Source organism: Gorilla gorilla, chromosome 1 (assembly GCF_029281585.2).
Source record: "Gorilla gorilla gorilla isolate KB3781 chromosome 1, NHGRI_mGorGor1-v2.1_pri, whole genome shotgun sequence".
Taxonomy (NCBI): Eukaryota; Metazoa; Chordata; class Mammalia; order Primates; family Hominidae; genus Gorilla; species Gorilla gorilla.
Window position 1 is genome coordinate 190,250,700 of NC_073224.2, and position 14,606 is coordinate 190,265,305.

Consider the following 14,606-nt stretch of genomic DNA (forward strand, 5'->3'; position numbering starts at 1 on the left):
GAGCTCCTGAAGGAAGCACTAAATATGGGAAGGAAAAACTGGTACCTGCCACTGGAAAACCATACCAAAATGTAGAGACCATCGACACTATGAAGAAACTGCATCCACCAGTAGTCAAAATAACCAGCTAGGATCATAATGACAAGATCAAAATCACATATTACAATACTAACCTCAAATGTAAATGGGCTAAATGCCCCAGTTAAAAGACACAGACTGGCAAATTAGATAAAGGGTCAAGATCCATCTTTGTGTTATATTCATGAGACCCATCTCATGTGCAAAGACACACATAGGCTCAAAATAAAGGGATTTAGGAATACGTACCAACCAAATGATAAGCAAAAAAAAAAAAAAAAAAAAGCAGGGGTTGCAATCCTAGTCTCTGATAAAACAGACTTTAAGTCAACAAAGATAAAAAAGATAAAGAAATGCATTACATAAGGGTAAAGGGATCAACGCAACAAGGGAGTTAACTATCCTAAATGTATATGCATCCAATACAGTAGCACCCAATTCTTAAAGCAAGTTCTTAGAGACCTACAAAGAGACAGACTCCCACACAGTAATAGTGGGAGACTTTAACACCCCACTGTCAATATTAGACAGATCAACGAGACAGAAAATTAATAAGGATATTCAAGACTTTAACTCAGCTGTGGACCAAGCAGACCTAATAGACATGTACAGAACTCTCCACCCCAAATCAACAGAATATACATTCTTCTCAGCACCACATAACAGTTATTCTAGAATTGCCCACTTAATTGGAAGTAAAACACTCCTCAGCAAATGCAAAAGAACAGAAATCATAAGAAACAGTCTTTCAGACCACAGTGCAATCAAATTAGAGTTCAAGATTAACATACTCACTCAAAACCATACAACTACATGGAAACTGAACAACCTGCTCCTGAGTGACTACTGGGTAAATGAAATTAGGGCAGAAATAAAGAAGTTCTTTGAAACCAATGAGAACAAAGAGACAACATACCAGCATCTCTGGGACACAGCTAAAGCAGTGTTTAGAGGGAAATTTATAGCACTAAATGCCCTCATGAAAAAGTAGGAAAGATCTGAAATCGACACCCTAACATCACAATGAAAAGAACTAGAGAAGCAAGAGGAAACAAATTCAAAAGCTAGCATAAGACAAGAAATAACTAATATCAGAGCAGAACTGAAGGAGATAGAGATGAAAAACCCTTCAAAAAATCAATGAATGTAGTAGCTGGTTTTTTGAAAAGATTAACAAAATAGATAGACCACTGGCCAGACTAATAAGAAAAGAGAGAAGAATACAATAAACACAATAAAAAATGATAAAGGGGATATCACCACTGACCCCACAGAAATGCAAACTACCATCAGAGAATAATTTAAACACCTCTATGCAGATAAACTAGAAAATCTAGAAGAAATGGATGAATTCCTGGACACAACACCCTCCCAAGACTAAACCAGGAAGAAGTCAAATCCCTGAATTAGACCAATAAAATGTTCTGAAGTTGAGGCAGTAATTAAGAGCCTACCAACCAACAAAAGCCCAGGACTAGATAGATTCACAGCCGAATTCCACTAGAAGTACAAAGAGGAACTGGTGCCATTCCTTCTAAAACTATTTCAAACAATAGAAAAACAGGGACTCCTCTGCAATTCATTTTATGAGTCCAGCCTCATCTTGATACCAAAACCTGGCAGACACGACAAAAAAACAAAAAGAAAATTTCAGGCCAATATCCCTGATTAACATAGATGGGAAAATCCTCAATGAAATACTGGCAAACTGAATCCAGCAGCACATTGAAAAACCTATCTGCCACGATCAAGTTGGCTTCATCCCTGGGATACAAGGCTGGTTCAACATACGCAAATCAATGAACATAATCCATCACATAAACAGAACCAATGACAAAAACCACATGATTATATCAATAGATGCAGAAAAGGCCTTTGATAAAATTCAACACCCTTTCATGGTAAAAAAAAACACTCAATAAACTAGGTAATGATGGAATGTATCTGAAAATAATAAGAGCAATTTATGACAAACCCACAGCCAATATCATACTAAATGACCAAAAGCTGGAAACATTATCTTTGAAAACTGGCACAATACAAGGATGCCTTCTCTCACCACTCCTGTGCAACATAGTATTGAAAGTTCTGGCTAGGGCTATCAGGCAAGAGAAGGAAATAAAGCGTATTCAAATAGGAAGAGAGGAAGTCAAATTGTCTCTGTTTGCAGATGACATGGCTGTATATTGAGAAAATCCCCTCATCTCAGCTCAAAATATTCTTAACCTGATAACTTCAGCAAAGTCACGGGATACAAAATCAATGTGCAAAACTCACAGGCATTCCTACACACCAACAACAGACAAACAGAAAGCCAAATCATGAGTTAACTCCTATTCACAGTTGTTAAAAAGAGAATAAAATACCTAGGAATACAACTTACAAGGGATGTGAAGGACCTCTTTAAGTAGAACTACAAACCACTGCTCAAGGAAATAAGAGAGGACACAAACGAGTGGGAAAACATTCCATGCTCATGGATAGGAAGAATCAATATTGTGAAAATGGCCATACTGCCCAAAGTAATTTATAGATACAGTGGTATTCCCATCAAGTTACCATTGACATTCTTCACAGAATTAGAAAACTACTTTAAATTTCGTATGGAACCAAGAAAGATCCTGTATATTCAAGACAGTCCTAAGCAAAAGAACAAAGCTGGAGGCATCACAGTACCTGACTTCAAATTATGCTACAAAGCTACAGTAACCCCAACAGCATGGTACTGGTACCAACACAGATATATAGACCAATGGAACAGAACAGAGGCCTCAGAAATAACTCCACACATCTACAACCATCTGATCTTTGACAAACCTGACAAAAACAAGCAATGGGGAAAGGATTCCCTATTTAATAAATGGTGTTGGGAAAACTGGCTAGCCATATGCAGAAAACTGAAACTGTACCCCTTTTTTACACCTTATACAAAAATTAGCTCAAGATGTATTAAAAATTTAAAGGTAAGACCTAGAACAATAAAAACCCTAGAAGAAAACCTAGGCAGTATCATTCTTTTATATTTTCTTCTACACATGTTATAATTTTGGGTTTTACATTTGTGTCTATGATCCATTTTGAGGTAATTTTTGTATAAGATTTTCAGTAAGGGTTAATTATTTATATTGAACATTACTCATTAAAATACTTACCTCTTCATTAAATTTCCTTGTCATCTTTGTTAAAGTAAATTGCTCATAAGTATGTGGGCCTATTTCTGTACTCTCCATTCTGTTTCATACATGTAAAGGTCTATCATTTTGAAATACCAAACTGTCTTGATTACTAAATTTATAACAGTTTTCACTAAAATTGCTTTTATGATATTACATTTTTGCGTACAATGTAGAATGAGATAATCAATTTCTACAAAAAGGCTTCCAGAATTTGATTGTGGTTCCTCTGAATCTATATACATACATTTGGGAGAAATACCATTTTAAGGTATTCTTCAAATTCTCTCAATAATATTTTGTAGTTTTTAGTGCAAAAGACTTGGATATCTTTGGTTAGATTTATTTCTAGGTATCTTGTGGTTTTTTGTTTCAACCATGAATGGGATCCTTAAAATTTTATTTTTAATTTTTTGCTGGTAGTGCCATTGCTTGTTGCTACTGCTGTTATTTTCATATATTCACTTTGTGACTTTGCTAAATTTATTTATTGGCTCAAGTAGTTATGTTGTCGATTTTCTATTCTTTACATAGAAAAATCTATGTAAATAACACTCTCATCTGTAAGTAAGGAAAGTTCTAGTATTATTTCCTCTTTCCTAATATTTATGTCTTTTATTTGTTTTTTTTTGCTCTATTGCAATAGCTTGGGTCTTTATAAAAATGTTGAATAGAAGGACACCCTACATGCTTGATCTTGGATAATTAATTAAATATTGTACCATTAAGTATGATATTAGTGCTACATTTTTGTTTTCATTTCATGCCCTTTGTCAGTATCAGGAAGTTTCCTACTAGTTGAAGTTTGATGGAAGTGTTTTTTTTTTTTTAATCATGAATGCATGTGGAATTTGTCAAATGTTTTTTCAGCATCTACTGAAATAATCTTAAGGTTATTCTCCTTTATTTTGTCCATATGGTGAATTATGTTGCTTGCTTTTTAAGTGTTAAAAGAACCTTGCCTTCTTGGATTAAATCTATTGGCATTTCTTTTGCTAACTTATACTAAGTATTATTTTGATGCTATTGTAAATGAAATTGTTTATTTTATTTTCAGAATGTTCATTGCTGGCATATAGAGATACAATTGATTTTGTATATGGATTTTATTCTGAAACTTTACTGAAATTGTTTTTTAGCTCAAATAGTTTTTTTTTTTGGTATGAGGATTCCTTAGGTTTTTCTGCATAAAAATTATGTCATCTGCAAATAGAAATAATTTTATTTCTTCCTTTTCAATATGAATGCTTTTTTTTTCTGGCATACTTGTCCTTCCTGGAATCTCCACAACAATTTTGAATAGAAATGGCAAAAGCAAAGATGCTTATCTTCTCCCTGATCTTAGAGGGATAATGTTCAGTCTTTCACCATTAAGTGGGCTGTTAGCTGTGTGTTTTTCAAATATACTCTTTATGAGTTTGAGGAAGGTCCCTTGTGTTCGTCTTGAGTATTCTTATCATGAAATGTGTAAGATTTTGTCAGATTTTTTTAATGCATCTATTAGATGATCCTTGTGTTTTTGGTCTTTATTTTAATAATGTGTTATATTGCATTAGTTGATTTTCGTGTGTTGTACCAACTTTGAATTTCTGGGATAAATCTCACCTGTCATGGTGTATAATCATTTTTTATGTTGCTAGATTCAGTTTGTTAGTATTTCTTTGAAGATTTTTGAGTTCATATTTATAGGGATGTTGTTCTGTATTTTTTATTTGTTATTGTTTTTGTTTTTGTCATCATGATCTCTCCATCTGATTTTAGGATCCAGGTAATCCTGGTTTCATAGAATGAGTTTGGAAGTGTTATCTCTTCTTCAATTTTTTTTGGCAAGAGTTTGTTAAGAATTGGTGTTATTTTATTTTATTTTTTTGGGACGGAGCCTTGCTCTATCACTAGGCTGGAGTGCAGTGGCACGATCTTGGCTCACTGCAACCTCTGCCTCCCGGGATCAAGTGATTCTCCTGCCTCAGCCTCCCGAGTAGCTGGGACTACAGGCATGCACCACTATGCCCAGCTAATTTTTGTATTTTTAGTAGAGACGAGTTTTCACCATGTTGGCCAGGATGGTCTCGATCTCTTGACCTTGTGATCTGCCTGCCTTGGCCTCCCAAAGTGCTGGGATTACAGGTGTGAGCCACCACACCCAGTCAAGAATTGGTGTTAATTTTTTAACAAGTTTTAATTTTACAGAATTTATCTGTGAAAACATTTGGACATAGAATTTTCCTGGTGGGAAGGTTTTTGATTATTAATTTAATACTACTTGTTTTAGATGTATTCAGATATCCATATTTATTTTTAGTCAACTTTGTTTGTTGTCTTTCCAGACAACATACTTTATCTATCTATTTAATGTTTTTATATGTTCTTGGTGGAATTACCCTTTTTCATCATGAAATACCGCTATTCATTTCTAGTAATGTTACTTGATTTATAGTCTATGTTGTCTGATATAAGTATAGTTACATTTGCTTCTTATTGATAGTGCTTTTCTGTTAAAACGACAAATGCCATTTCATTTAGGTTATTTAATTTTTTGACGTACAGTTGGTTATAGTATGTCCTCTGTTTAATTTCTGATTTTACAAATTAGAGTCCTTTCTCTTTTTTGTTAGCCAATCAATTTAAAGTTGTCACTTTTGTTGATCACTTCAAAGGAAGAATTTTGTGTTTATTGGCTTTCAGTAATGTTTTCTATTCTCTATGTCATTTATTTCTACTCTTGTCTTTATTATTATCTTTATTCTGCTTTCTTTGGGTTTAGTTTGCTCTTTTTTCCTTTTCCCCCAAGTATTATTTTTTCTTTAAATCACTTTTTTGAGGTATGATTGACTCACAAAATGCTGCACATGTTTGTTGTATACAATTTGATGAGTTTGGAGATAACTATATAACTATACATCTGTGAAACCATTACCACAGGCTTATCCATAAATATATCCATCACCTCCAAAAGTTTCCTTCTGCTTTCTTTATATATTATTACTATTTTTGTGATAAAAATACTTAACATAAGATCTACTCTCTTAGCAAATCTTAATGTGTATACATTACATTTTTTTTTTTTTTTGAGACAGAGTCTCACTCTGTTACCCAGGCTGGAGTGCAGTGGTGCCATCTTGGCTTACTACATCCTCCACCTCCTAGGTGCAAGTGATTCTGCTGCCTAAGCCTCCCATGTACCTGGGATTACAGGCACCACCATGAATGGTTATTAAACCAGTATTTATCTGGGGATATTAGAGCTAAAAACACCTATTTTACCATCCTGATGAATTCAATCTCTTTTTATTATTTTGATATTAATAATATGTGGTTTATTTCTTCTTGGTGAGCTTTGTTAAGAGTTTTTTAATATTAAAAGTCTATTTCAAAGTATCAAACTTTCACATTTAAAATTTTTAGGGTACATTCAGATAATTTTTTTTAACATTTTCTGTTCTTTTTGCTTGCCTCTGCTTTTTGTTTTGAAAATACCATCTTTTTTTACCTCTTTAAAACAGAAGCATGTATCATTGATCTTTATCTGCATGTATAAATCATTGAAAAATTAATCATCTGTAACTATATATGTATATGTATGTGCATGTATGGTTATAAATTTACATCTTAGAGTGGATTTAGCTGTATTTTACACATTTTGATTCTCACATATTGAACACAATTTGGTTTAAAATATTATTACTTAAATGAGAGAACACATGCAGTATGATATCACTCCTTTGAAATTAGTTGGGACTTGCTTTATGAATGAGCATATGATCAGTTTTGAGAAGAACATCATGTACATTTGAAAAGAATGTATATTATTTAGTTCTATAAATTTAATGTGTTTCATAATTAAAACTAGGTATTTTTTAAATCATGTTTTCAAATTATCTCAATCCTTTGCTGAATATTTCTTTTGGTATTTTTTACAGTAAGGGATATTGGTGTGTTAAATTTCTCATTTTGATTCTAGATTAATCTGTTTTAATTTTGTCAAATTTTACTTACATACTTTAAAGATCTATCTATCTATCTATCTATCTATCTATCTATCTATCTATCTATCTTTTTAATGTTTTTATATGTTCTTGGTGGAATTACCCTTTTTCAAAATGAAATACCCCTATTCATTTCTAGTAATGTTACTTGATTTATAGTCTATGTTGTCTGATATAAGTATAGTTACATTTGCTTTCTTATTAATAGTGCTTTTCTGTTAAAACTTTTTGTCATTTTATTTTCAATCTTTTTGTGCTCCTAAAAGGAAAGCTTGTGTTTATAAGCAACATATAGTTGATATTATATCCAAAATAAAATTTTGTCTTGTATTTAAAAAATTATTTTATTTTATATATATAAGATGTAGAACATTATGTTTTGATATACATAATGCAATGACTACCAAAGTCAAGCAAATTAGCATATTCATTATCTCATATAGTTAACTTTTTTGGTATACGTATGCATGGTAAAAGCAACTGCAATCTACTTTCTAAGCACATTTCCAATATGTTATATAATATTATTAACTATAATCCTCATGCTGTACATGATCTCTAGGTTTAGTCATCATACCTAACTGTGATTTTCTACTCTTTGACCTACATATCTCATTTTGTCTACCACCATCTGCCCCTGGTAACCACCATTTTATTTTCTGTTTCTGTGTGTTTGGCTTTTTTTCTTTCAGATTCTACATATAAGTGAAGTCATGCAATATTTTTCTTTTTGCGTCTGGCTTATTTAACTTAGCATAATGTACTCCAGGTTCATCTAGTTTGTCTTAATTGTAATTTTAATCCATTTACATATAACACATTTAGTGATATATTTGGGTATAAAATCTACAGCTTATGTTCTGTGTTATATTTGTCCTACCTATGTATTTTAGATTGTGTTTGTTTTCTTCCCTTGTGTTTCATTTAATGAAAGAGAACCAGGTGATATGGAGGCATTATTAACTTATTCTGAAATAGTTATTTCCAGAAGGCCATAAACTGGCACTTAATTGTGTATAAGGAAAGTATTTTTTATGTACACACACACACATACAGAGAATGCTCATCACAAGAATGATGAAGAAGGTCAACAGAGTAGTTGCAGAAGGCCAAAGACCAGATGTTCACTATTCTTTGAGACTATAAGCTTAGTGAGCACAAAGAAAGTATATGTTTGATACTATCTAGTCTCTTTTATAACACAAAGCATAGTGCCTTTTGAATGAATTACTGATTAAATGGCTTAATAAATGAATTGGTTGTAGCTATGGTAGATTCTGAAAGAAAAACACAATGAAATCAGAAGTCTTTAATTTATGGTCTCACCCTGGTGCTTTAAAACATGAACTTAAGCAAGCACTAAACATTTCTGGGTTTCAGTTTACCTATCACTGGGTCATGGTGAGGATTTAATAATATAAAAGATGTCAAATCATTTTGAAACTACAAATTTGTAGACACATATGGTGGATTACTATTGGACACTATATGCCACAGTAATTTTAAGATATTGTTTATCAAAACCCATTTATACTGTTTTAGTATGAAGAACAAAATGAAAATCTGCATTCCTTTGAATATTGAAGTGAATGTTAATATTTAATTTTTATATCATGAACTTTTAGAGGGAAAAAAGTACCTTTTCAACTTCTTGTTAGTTTAAGAATAGTAATTTTATTAAGCCTTACCACTTAAAATGTGCTTTCAATTTATATTATTTGTTTATTATTCCTACCAGCTCTGTTAGGAAGACAGCTATATTGTCTAGTGGTTAGAGCCAGGTTCCTTGAATTCAAATCCCAAATGTGACTTTTACTTGTTTACTTGCTGTATAACTTTGGGGAAGTTCTCTGTACCTTGGTTTTCTCAGATGTAAAATGGGGATAGTAATGGTCTCTACCTCATAGGAGTTGTTGTGAGGATCAAATAGTTTAGTTCATTTAGCATTTAGGACAGTATGTGGCCTGTAGAAATGCTCAGAAAACTTTAATTTTCTATCAAAACTTAATATTCATATAAATTGTGTACGTTAATTTCAAGTAGTGTTCGTAGTAGTTGGCATAGAAATAAATTTTCATGTTTCTATTAATATGATTCTAACTTTATAGTTGAGGAAACAGATGTTGGAAGAGGTTAAGTGAATTGTCTAAAGTTGCTTAGTTAGTTCCAGAAATAAAACTAAACTAGTTCTTCTGACTCCAAATTCAGTACCATTGTGTAACAAATATCTTGCCTCTCTAACAATTCACTGCTCATTAGCATATCAGTGAGAAAAAGGAGAGACAATATGGAAAATGGAGATAACACCTAAGTTTGCACATTTTTTATATAACTGTTAGTTCTGTTGATGGAGAAAATGGAAATTAGGTTTCATGATTGTGTTATTCTTATGTAGCAATTACTTCTAATTTTTGTTTAAAACCTTACTCTCCATATTCTTTAACATATTCTGATAGAAGTTTAGGATATAAGAAGCTCAGTACAAACCATATATGCCTGTTGTAAAAATTAAACAAGACCCAATGTATTACAGGTAGTTTGTATACAATGAAGCTTAATACAAAATACATAAGGTATTATCATCCTCACTTTTCTACATAAGAAACCAAAGTTTGCCATTCTTCTCTTGGTTTATAGGGGCTTACCACAGGCTTTATATAATATCCTGGTCTGTCAAAGACACTTGTAGCATAAAAGGATCTGGGTCAGAAGGGCCAGACAGAGAAGCTTGCACCACAGCCTGGCCTAGCTGAAAGCTTTTCTTACTCCGGGCTGCATTCAGACTTGGCAGCCCTATGGATTGTGAACACTGAACCTTCAAGTACTGAATGTTGACAAATGCCACTATCAGAGAGCATAATATTTAAATGTGTGTACCATTGAGCTGCATGAACTTCTATTAAAACCCAATTCTCTTAATTTTTATTACCAGGTAACCTGGGCCGGGTGGACCAGGTCTCTGAGTTTGAGTATGATCTGTTCATTAGGCCGGACACCTGTAATCCACGCTTCCGAGTCTGGTTCAACTTTACTGTTGAAAATGTGAAAGAATCACAGGTGAGGGAAATAGTGGATACCTTCAGAGTGGTTTTGGTAAGAATAATATGCTTTTGTCTTCTTTTAGAAATATCAAAATAATGACTATATTAAGAATATATTCTTGTTTATCCACAGCAATGATACAGTTTTGGTTCAAGAGATACAGAGAAATAGGTACAATATGTTGACTTTTGTTATCTGATGGTTATTAAATAATACAAATATTTCATCTGAGAATAAAGTGTTCCTTACTTATTGAAGCATTAGCATGATATGTTAGGATTCCTTGAGGGACACTATAAGGAAACACTGGAAGAGACTTGCTATTATGTTTACAAAGGGTATTGTTTTCTATTGTCTCTTCTTTATAAAGATCTGTGAGAAACATTTCTCACAAGTCTCAGTTTCAAAAGAAAAGCTTTTCTTCTGTACAACAGAGTGTTTATATCTTTAAGACAATATGATTCTTGTAACTGATCCTATTTTCCCTTTGCTTTGGCTGCTGGGAAACTCGGAACCATATTTACAGCCCTCTCTAGTGATTCTGGAAAATATTTTTGCTTGTGCTTCTGTGTACTGACTTTGCTTTTACAAGTTGAGTATAGCTTATCTTAAACGCGTGGGACCAGAAGTGTTGCAGTTTTTTTTTCAGATTTTGAAATATTTGCATATATAATACATACTGAAATATCTTGGGGAGGGTACCCAAGTCTGAACATGAAATTCATTTATATTTCATATACATCTTGTATACATAGCCTGGAAGTAATTTTATACAATACTTTGAATAATTTTGTCCATGAAAAACTATTATTTTCCATTTGCGGCATCATTTCAGTGCTCAAAAAGTTTTGGATTTTGGAGCATTTTAGATTTTCGATTTCCAGATGAGGGATTCTCAACTTGTATTTTGAACGTATTAATCTGCTTTTAACCATGATTTCTTCAGCTACATTTTTTTAATAGTGCACATTTTTATAATACTTTCGAATCCTATTTTTCATGAGAGAGACAGTATTGATGAAAATAAAGAGAACTAAAAACATATGCTTGAATAAACATTAATAAAACTCAAATCGTAAGGTATCTGTTACTATTCCGTTATATTGAGACAACTGATCATGGAAGACTCTGTACAAGCTTTGTACACATAGTGAGATTATGATTGTTTTAAGCAGATGAAAGCATAGTCCTGCAATCCAACATCTACCTTCTTACTTTGTGTTGTCTTTTTCTAGTATATTTGGGAAAAAGTAGGGAGTTTAGCTTCTCGTAGGGAGTTTAGCTTCTCCTGAGTCAATCCATTCTGCTTGCTCTATCCCCTGATTGCTTGCTTCTCATCATTTTATCTCAACTGCAACTTGACTTGTGTGTCAGACAGTGGCCAGTGTCTTGAATTTAGGGACTCTGAGCCTTCTTCTATACAATATTATTCCTGGCATGCTAGCTTCAGCAAAAAGGGGGTGCAAATACAGCCACTTTACTTTGATACTTTAATTTTGTACAACACCATGGACACAAGACTGAGTGTATGCAATATTTACTAAAGTTTAGGGGCCAACAGGAAGGAATCAAATCTAGGGAAGAGTCCTGAACATTATTTGCTAAATCTGACTTGTCTCAGAATTTTAGGACAAGGGAGAAAAAGTTACACCACACACAGAGAGCCTCTTAAGGACAAACTTTAGTTCCTAGCTTTGCTTTTTGGTTTTATTTACTCTCCTATGGCAGAGTTCCCTTTTCAGTTTTTCACAGTAACAGTAGGCATTCTCTTTCCCCTGATCTTAGGAAAACCCTCTCTTTACCTACAGGGGTTCACCTGACTCTAGGATTGTCCTACTTGTTCCACTAAGACAATCAATAATCCTTAAAGTATATTTTCCAAAGTCTGTGTTACTGAATCTAGAGAATATAATCCACGATAGGAGGCTTTAGTCACATGTACTAGACTGAGTCTTTCACTTCAAATTTGAGACCCCTATGAGATTTTCTTCATTACCTCTTTCATTCTTTTGTTAATGTTCCTGTCTCATATCAGCAACTTATGGTTGTCACAAACACATACCTCTGGAAAACAAACAATAATTCTGAAGCAGTGTAGTCAATTCATATGAAGGAAGGAAAACATTTTCTTAAAAGCAGTATAATCTGCCATGATTTCTAAATTCATAAAGGGAATTATTCTTTTCCTCTTTTTTTCATAGCACATCCCTCAGCTTGCCTGCTGGATCCAGGAACCCACTAACTCCTAAGAAGTGGGGCCAATTACTTTTCAAACAAGAGAATCATCTATCCTCATTGTGTTCTTTGCTAAATAGAGATTTAGCAGAAGCTCTGAAATTATACTGTTTCTTTAACTTTGGGTCACATTAAATTCCTGGCCCAGTTTTTCTTTCACTTAAGTGTCTATAAAGATTATCTTTATACAGCTTATACAAGGAGGGGTAGAGGGGTGAGATGATAAGAGAGTTAGGAAAAATGTGTTCCTTCAGTTAAACTACTTGAGATAGCCTTTTGGACAAGTTTCTCACACAATGTTCTTTGCTCTTCTAGTTTGTTTACGAGGATGTTCTTTTTGTTGTTCAAAATGTCTCTGCCAGAGTGTTATAACTTACTTTTTACATGTCAAAGCTATACAGCCTCTTTTGCAATCTTATCTATCAATTAACTATGCAAGTAACATGAATGTTTTTTAAAGGGTTACTCTTACAAGAGAGTTGGGTCTGTTTTGTGGATGCATATTTATTAAAGTTGAAGGGACCAATATTTTCCCTGTCTCTGGGTTCTGTCTGCATATAGAGTGCTATCCTATCCTTGTTCCAATTAGAAATCATGAACATGTTTATCTGGTTTCCTGGAGCCTGATGCTTTTATCAGCCTCTTTCTGTGGGCCATTGCCTTATCAACTGTAATCACATTATGGAAATCTGTCTCAAGAAGGCATAAAGATCTGCAGGAAAGATACAATATATATCTCTAGCTCACAGGATATTTGTTTTCATGGTAGTCTACGTTAAAGAAAATAGTTTTACTATGAAGTTTGACTTGTGAGGTCTGTTTTTATAGCATCTCTTTCTATAATCTTTTTTTCATCTCTCAAATTTCCATTAAAATGAGACCTGCATAAGTGTAATCTAGTCAAGAACGTTATTTAGGTCTTGGTACTACTAGCAGGCAAAAAAACATGTATGTATTGGTCATTGCAGGCTGACTCCATTAAATAAATTTTAAAAATTGCAGCATCAAATATATTGTATAAACAGGTCTAGCTTTTGCGTTGTATTTCTTGATGTTTCTAGGAAATAATAAAAGCTCGCAACATATGGTGTTGTATCCCAGGACTGATATATTAACCCCTAAAAGTAGTTGCTCAATAGTGCATTTGCAAGAATCAATGAAAACTAAATGTCCAAATTCCTTTATGGAAAGGTGATTTTCTCTCTAAAAAACTGATATTATATATTCTTAGTGGAAATTTATTAATGCAGCTGAGAGCACTTGTGTGATATGAAAGCAGATCTTCTTATTTAAATATGCTAAAAGTTCAGCCAATAAGAGAAAATAAAATGATATGCTTGGATTGATTAAGCTGTATTTCTTTTTTGTATTTTTTTATCTTTTTGAAGTTATTTTTCCCATTTTTATTGTAAAAATAGTCAATGTGCAATATAGTAAATTTGGGAAATATAATTATTTGAAGCAGAGAAAAAGCACCCCCCCACACACACAAAAATTACAATTTTACTAACTGGAAGCAAATACTGTTAATTTTTTTGGCATATTTATTTCTAAACTTATTTATTTTCTATCTTGGAGCATAATTAAATTTGTACTGTATATACATTTTCATGTTTTGCTTCTAAAGAACCTAAATATTATCACAGACAATTTTCTGTTATCAAAAGTTTGATAAATATGGCTATAAAATATTAATAGCTCTTTATTCTTGGTCATAAAGATTATTTTCCGTTTGTTGTTGTTATAAGTAACAATGTAGTGAACATCTTGATGCAGGAAATGTTACCCAAATTTTACTTTGCTTCCTTAGGATAAATTCCTATGAGAGGAAATGATAGGCAAAGGGATATGAACATTTTAAAGACTCTTTACACATATATCTAAATTGATGCCAGAAAGTTTATACTATTTTACTGTCCTATCAGCAGTGAATAAGATTCCTTTATTTGAATTTCTTGCTTTGTTTTATAAACTCCAGTGTTCAGAAATCCATAATAAATTGTTACTTTTTCCTCACTTGTTTTGAAACTTCACACAGATAAATGGGATATGATGCAATGTCTCAGGCCTCTAGTCATAAATTAATTGCATT

The 14,606-nt window shown here is 32.8% G+C and overlaps 1 protein-coding gene across 6 annotated transcripts in view; it reads left to right on the forward strand.

Moving 5' to 3' along the window:
* LOC101147269 (AGBL carboxypeptidase 4) overlaps window positions 1-14,606 on the forward strand; it is a 1,515,476-nt gene that overhangs the window by 314,680 nt on the left and 1,186,190 nt on the right. For 3 of the 6 annotated variants that reach the window (XM_055348249.2, XM_063698909.1, XM_055348250.2), the window contains exon 3: window positions 10,170-10,330. In XM_055348249.2, coding sequence (XP_055204224.2) covers window positions 10,170-10,330 — 161 coding nt within the window. The remainder of the gene's footprint in view (window positions 1-10,169; window positions 10,331-14,606) is intronic. The other 3 variants (XM_019018134.4, XM_063698912.1, XM_055348264.2) reach the window with 1 other exon arrangement.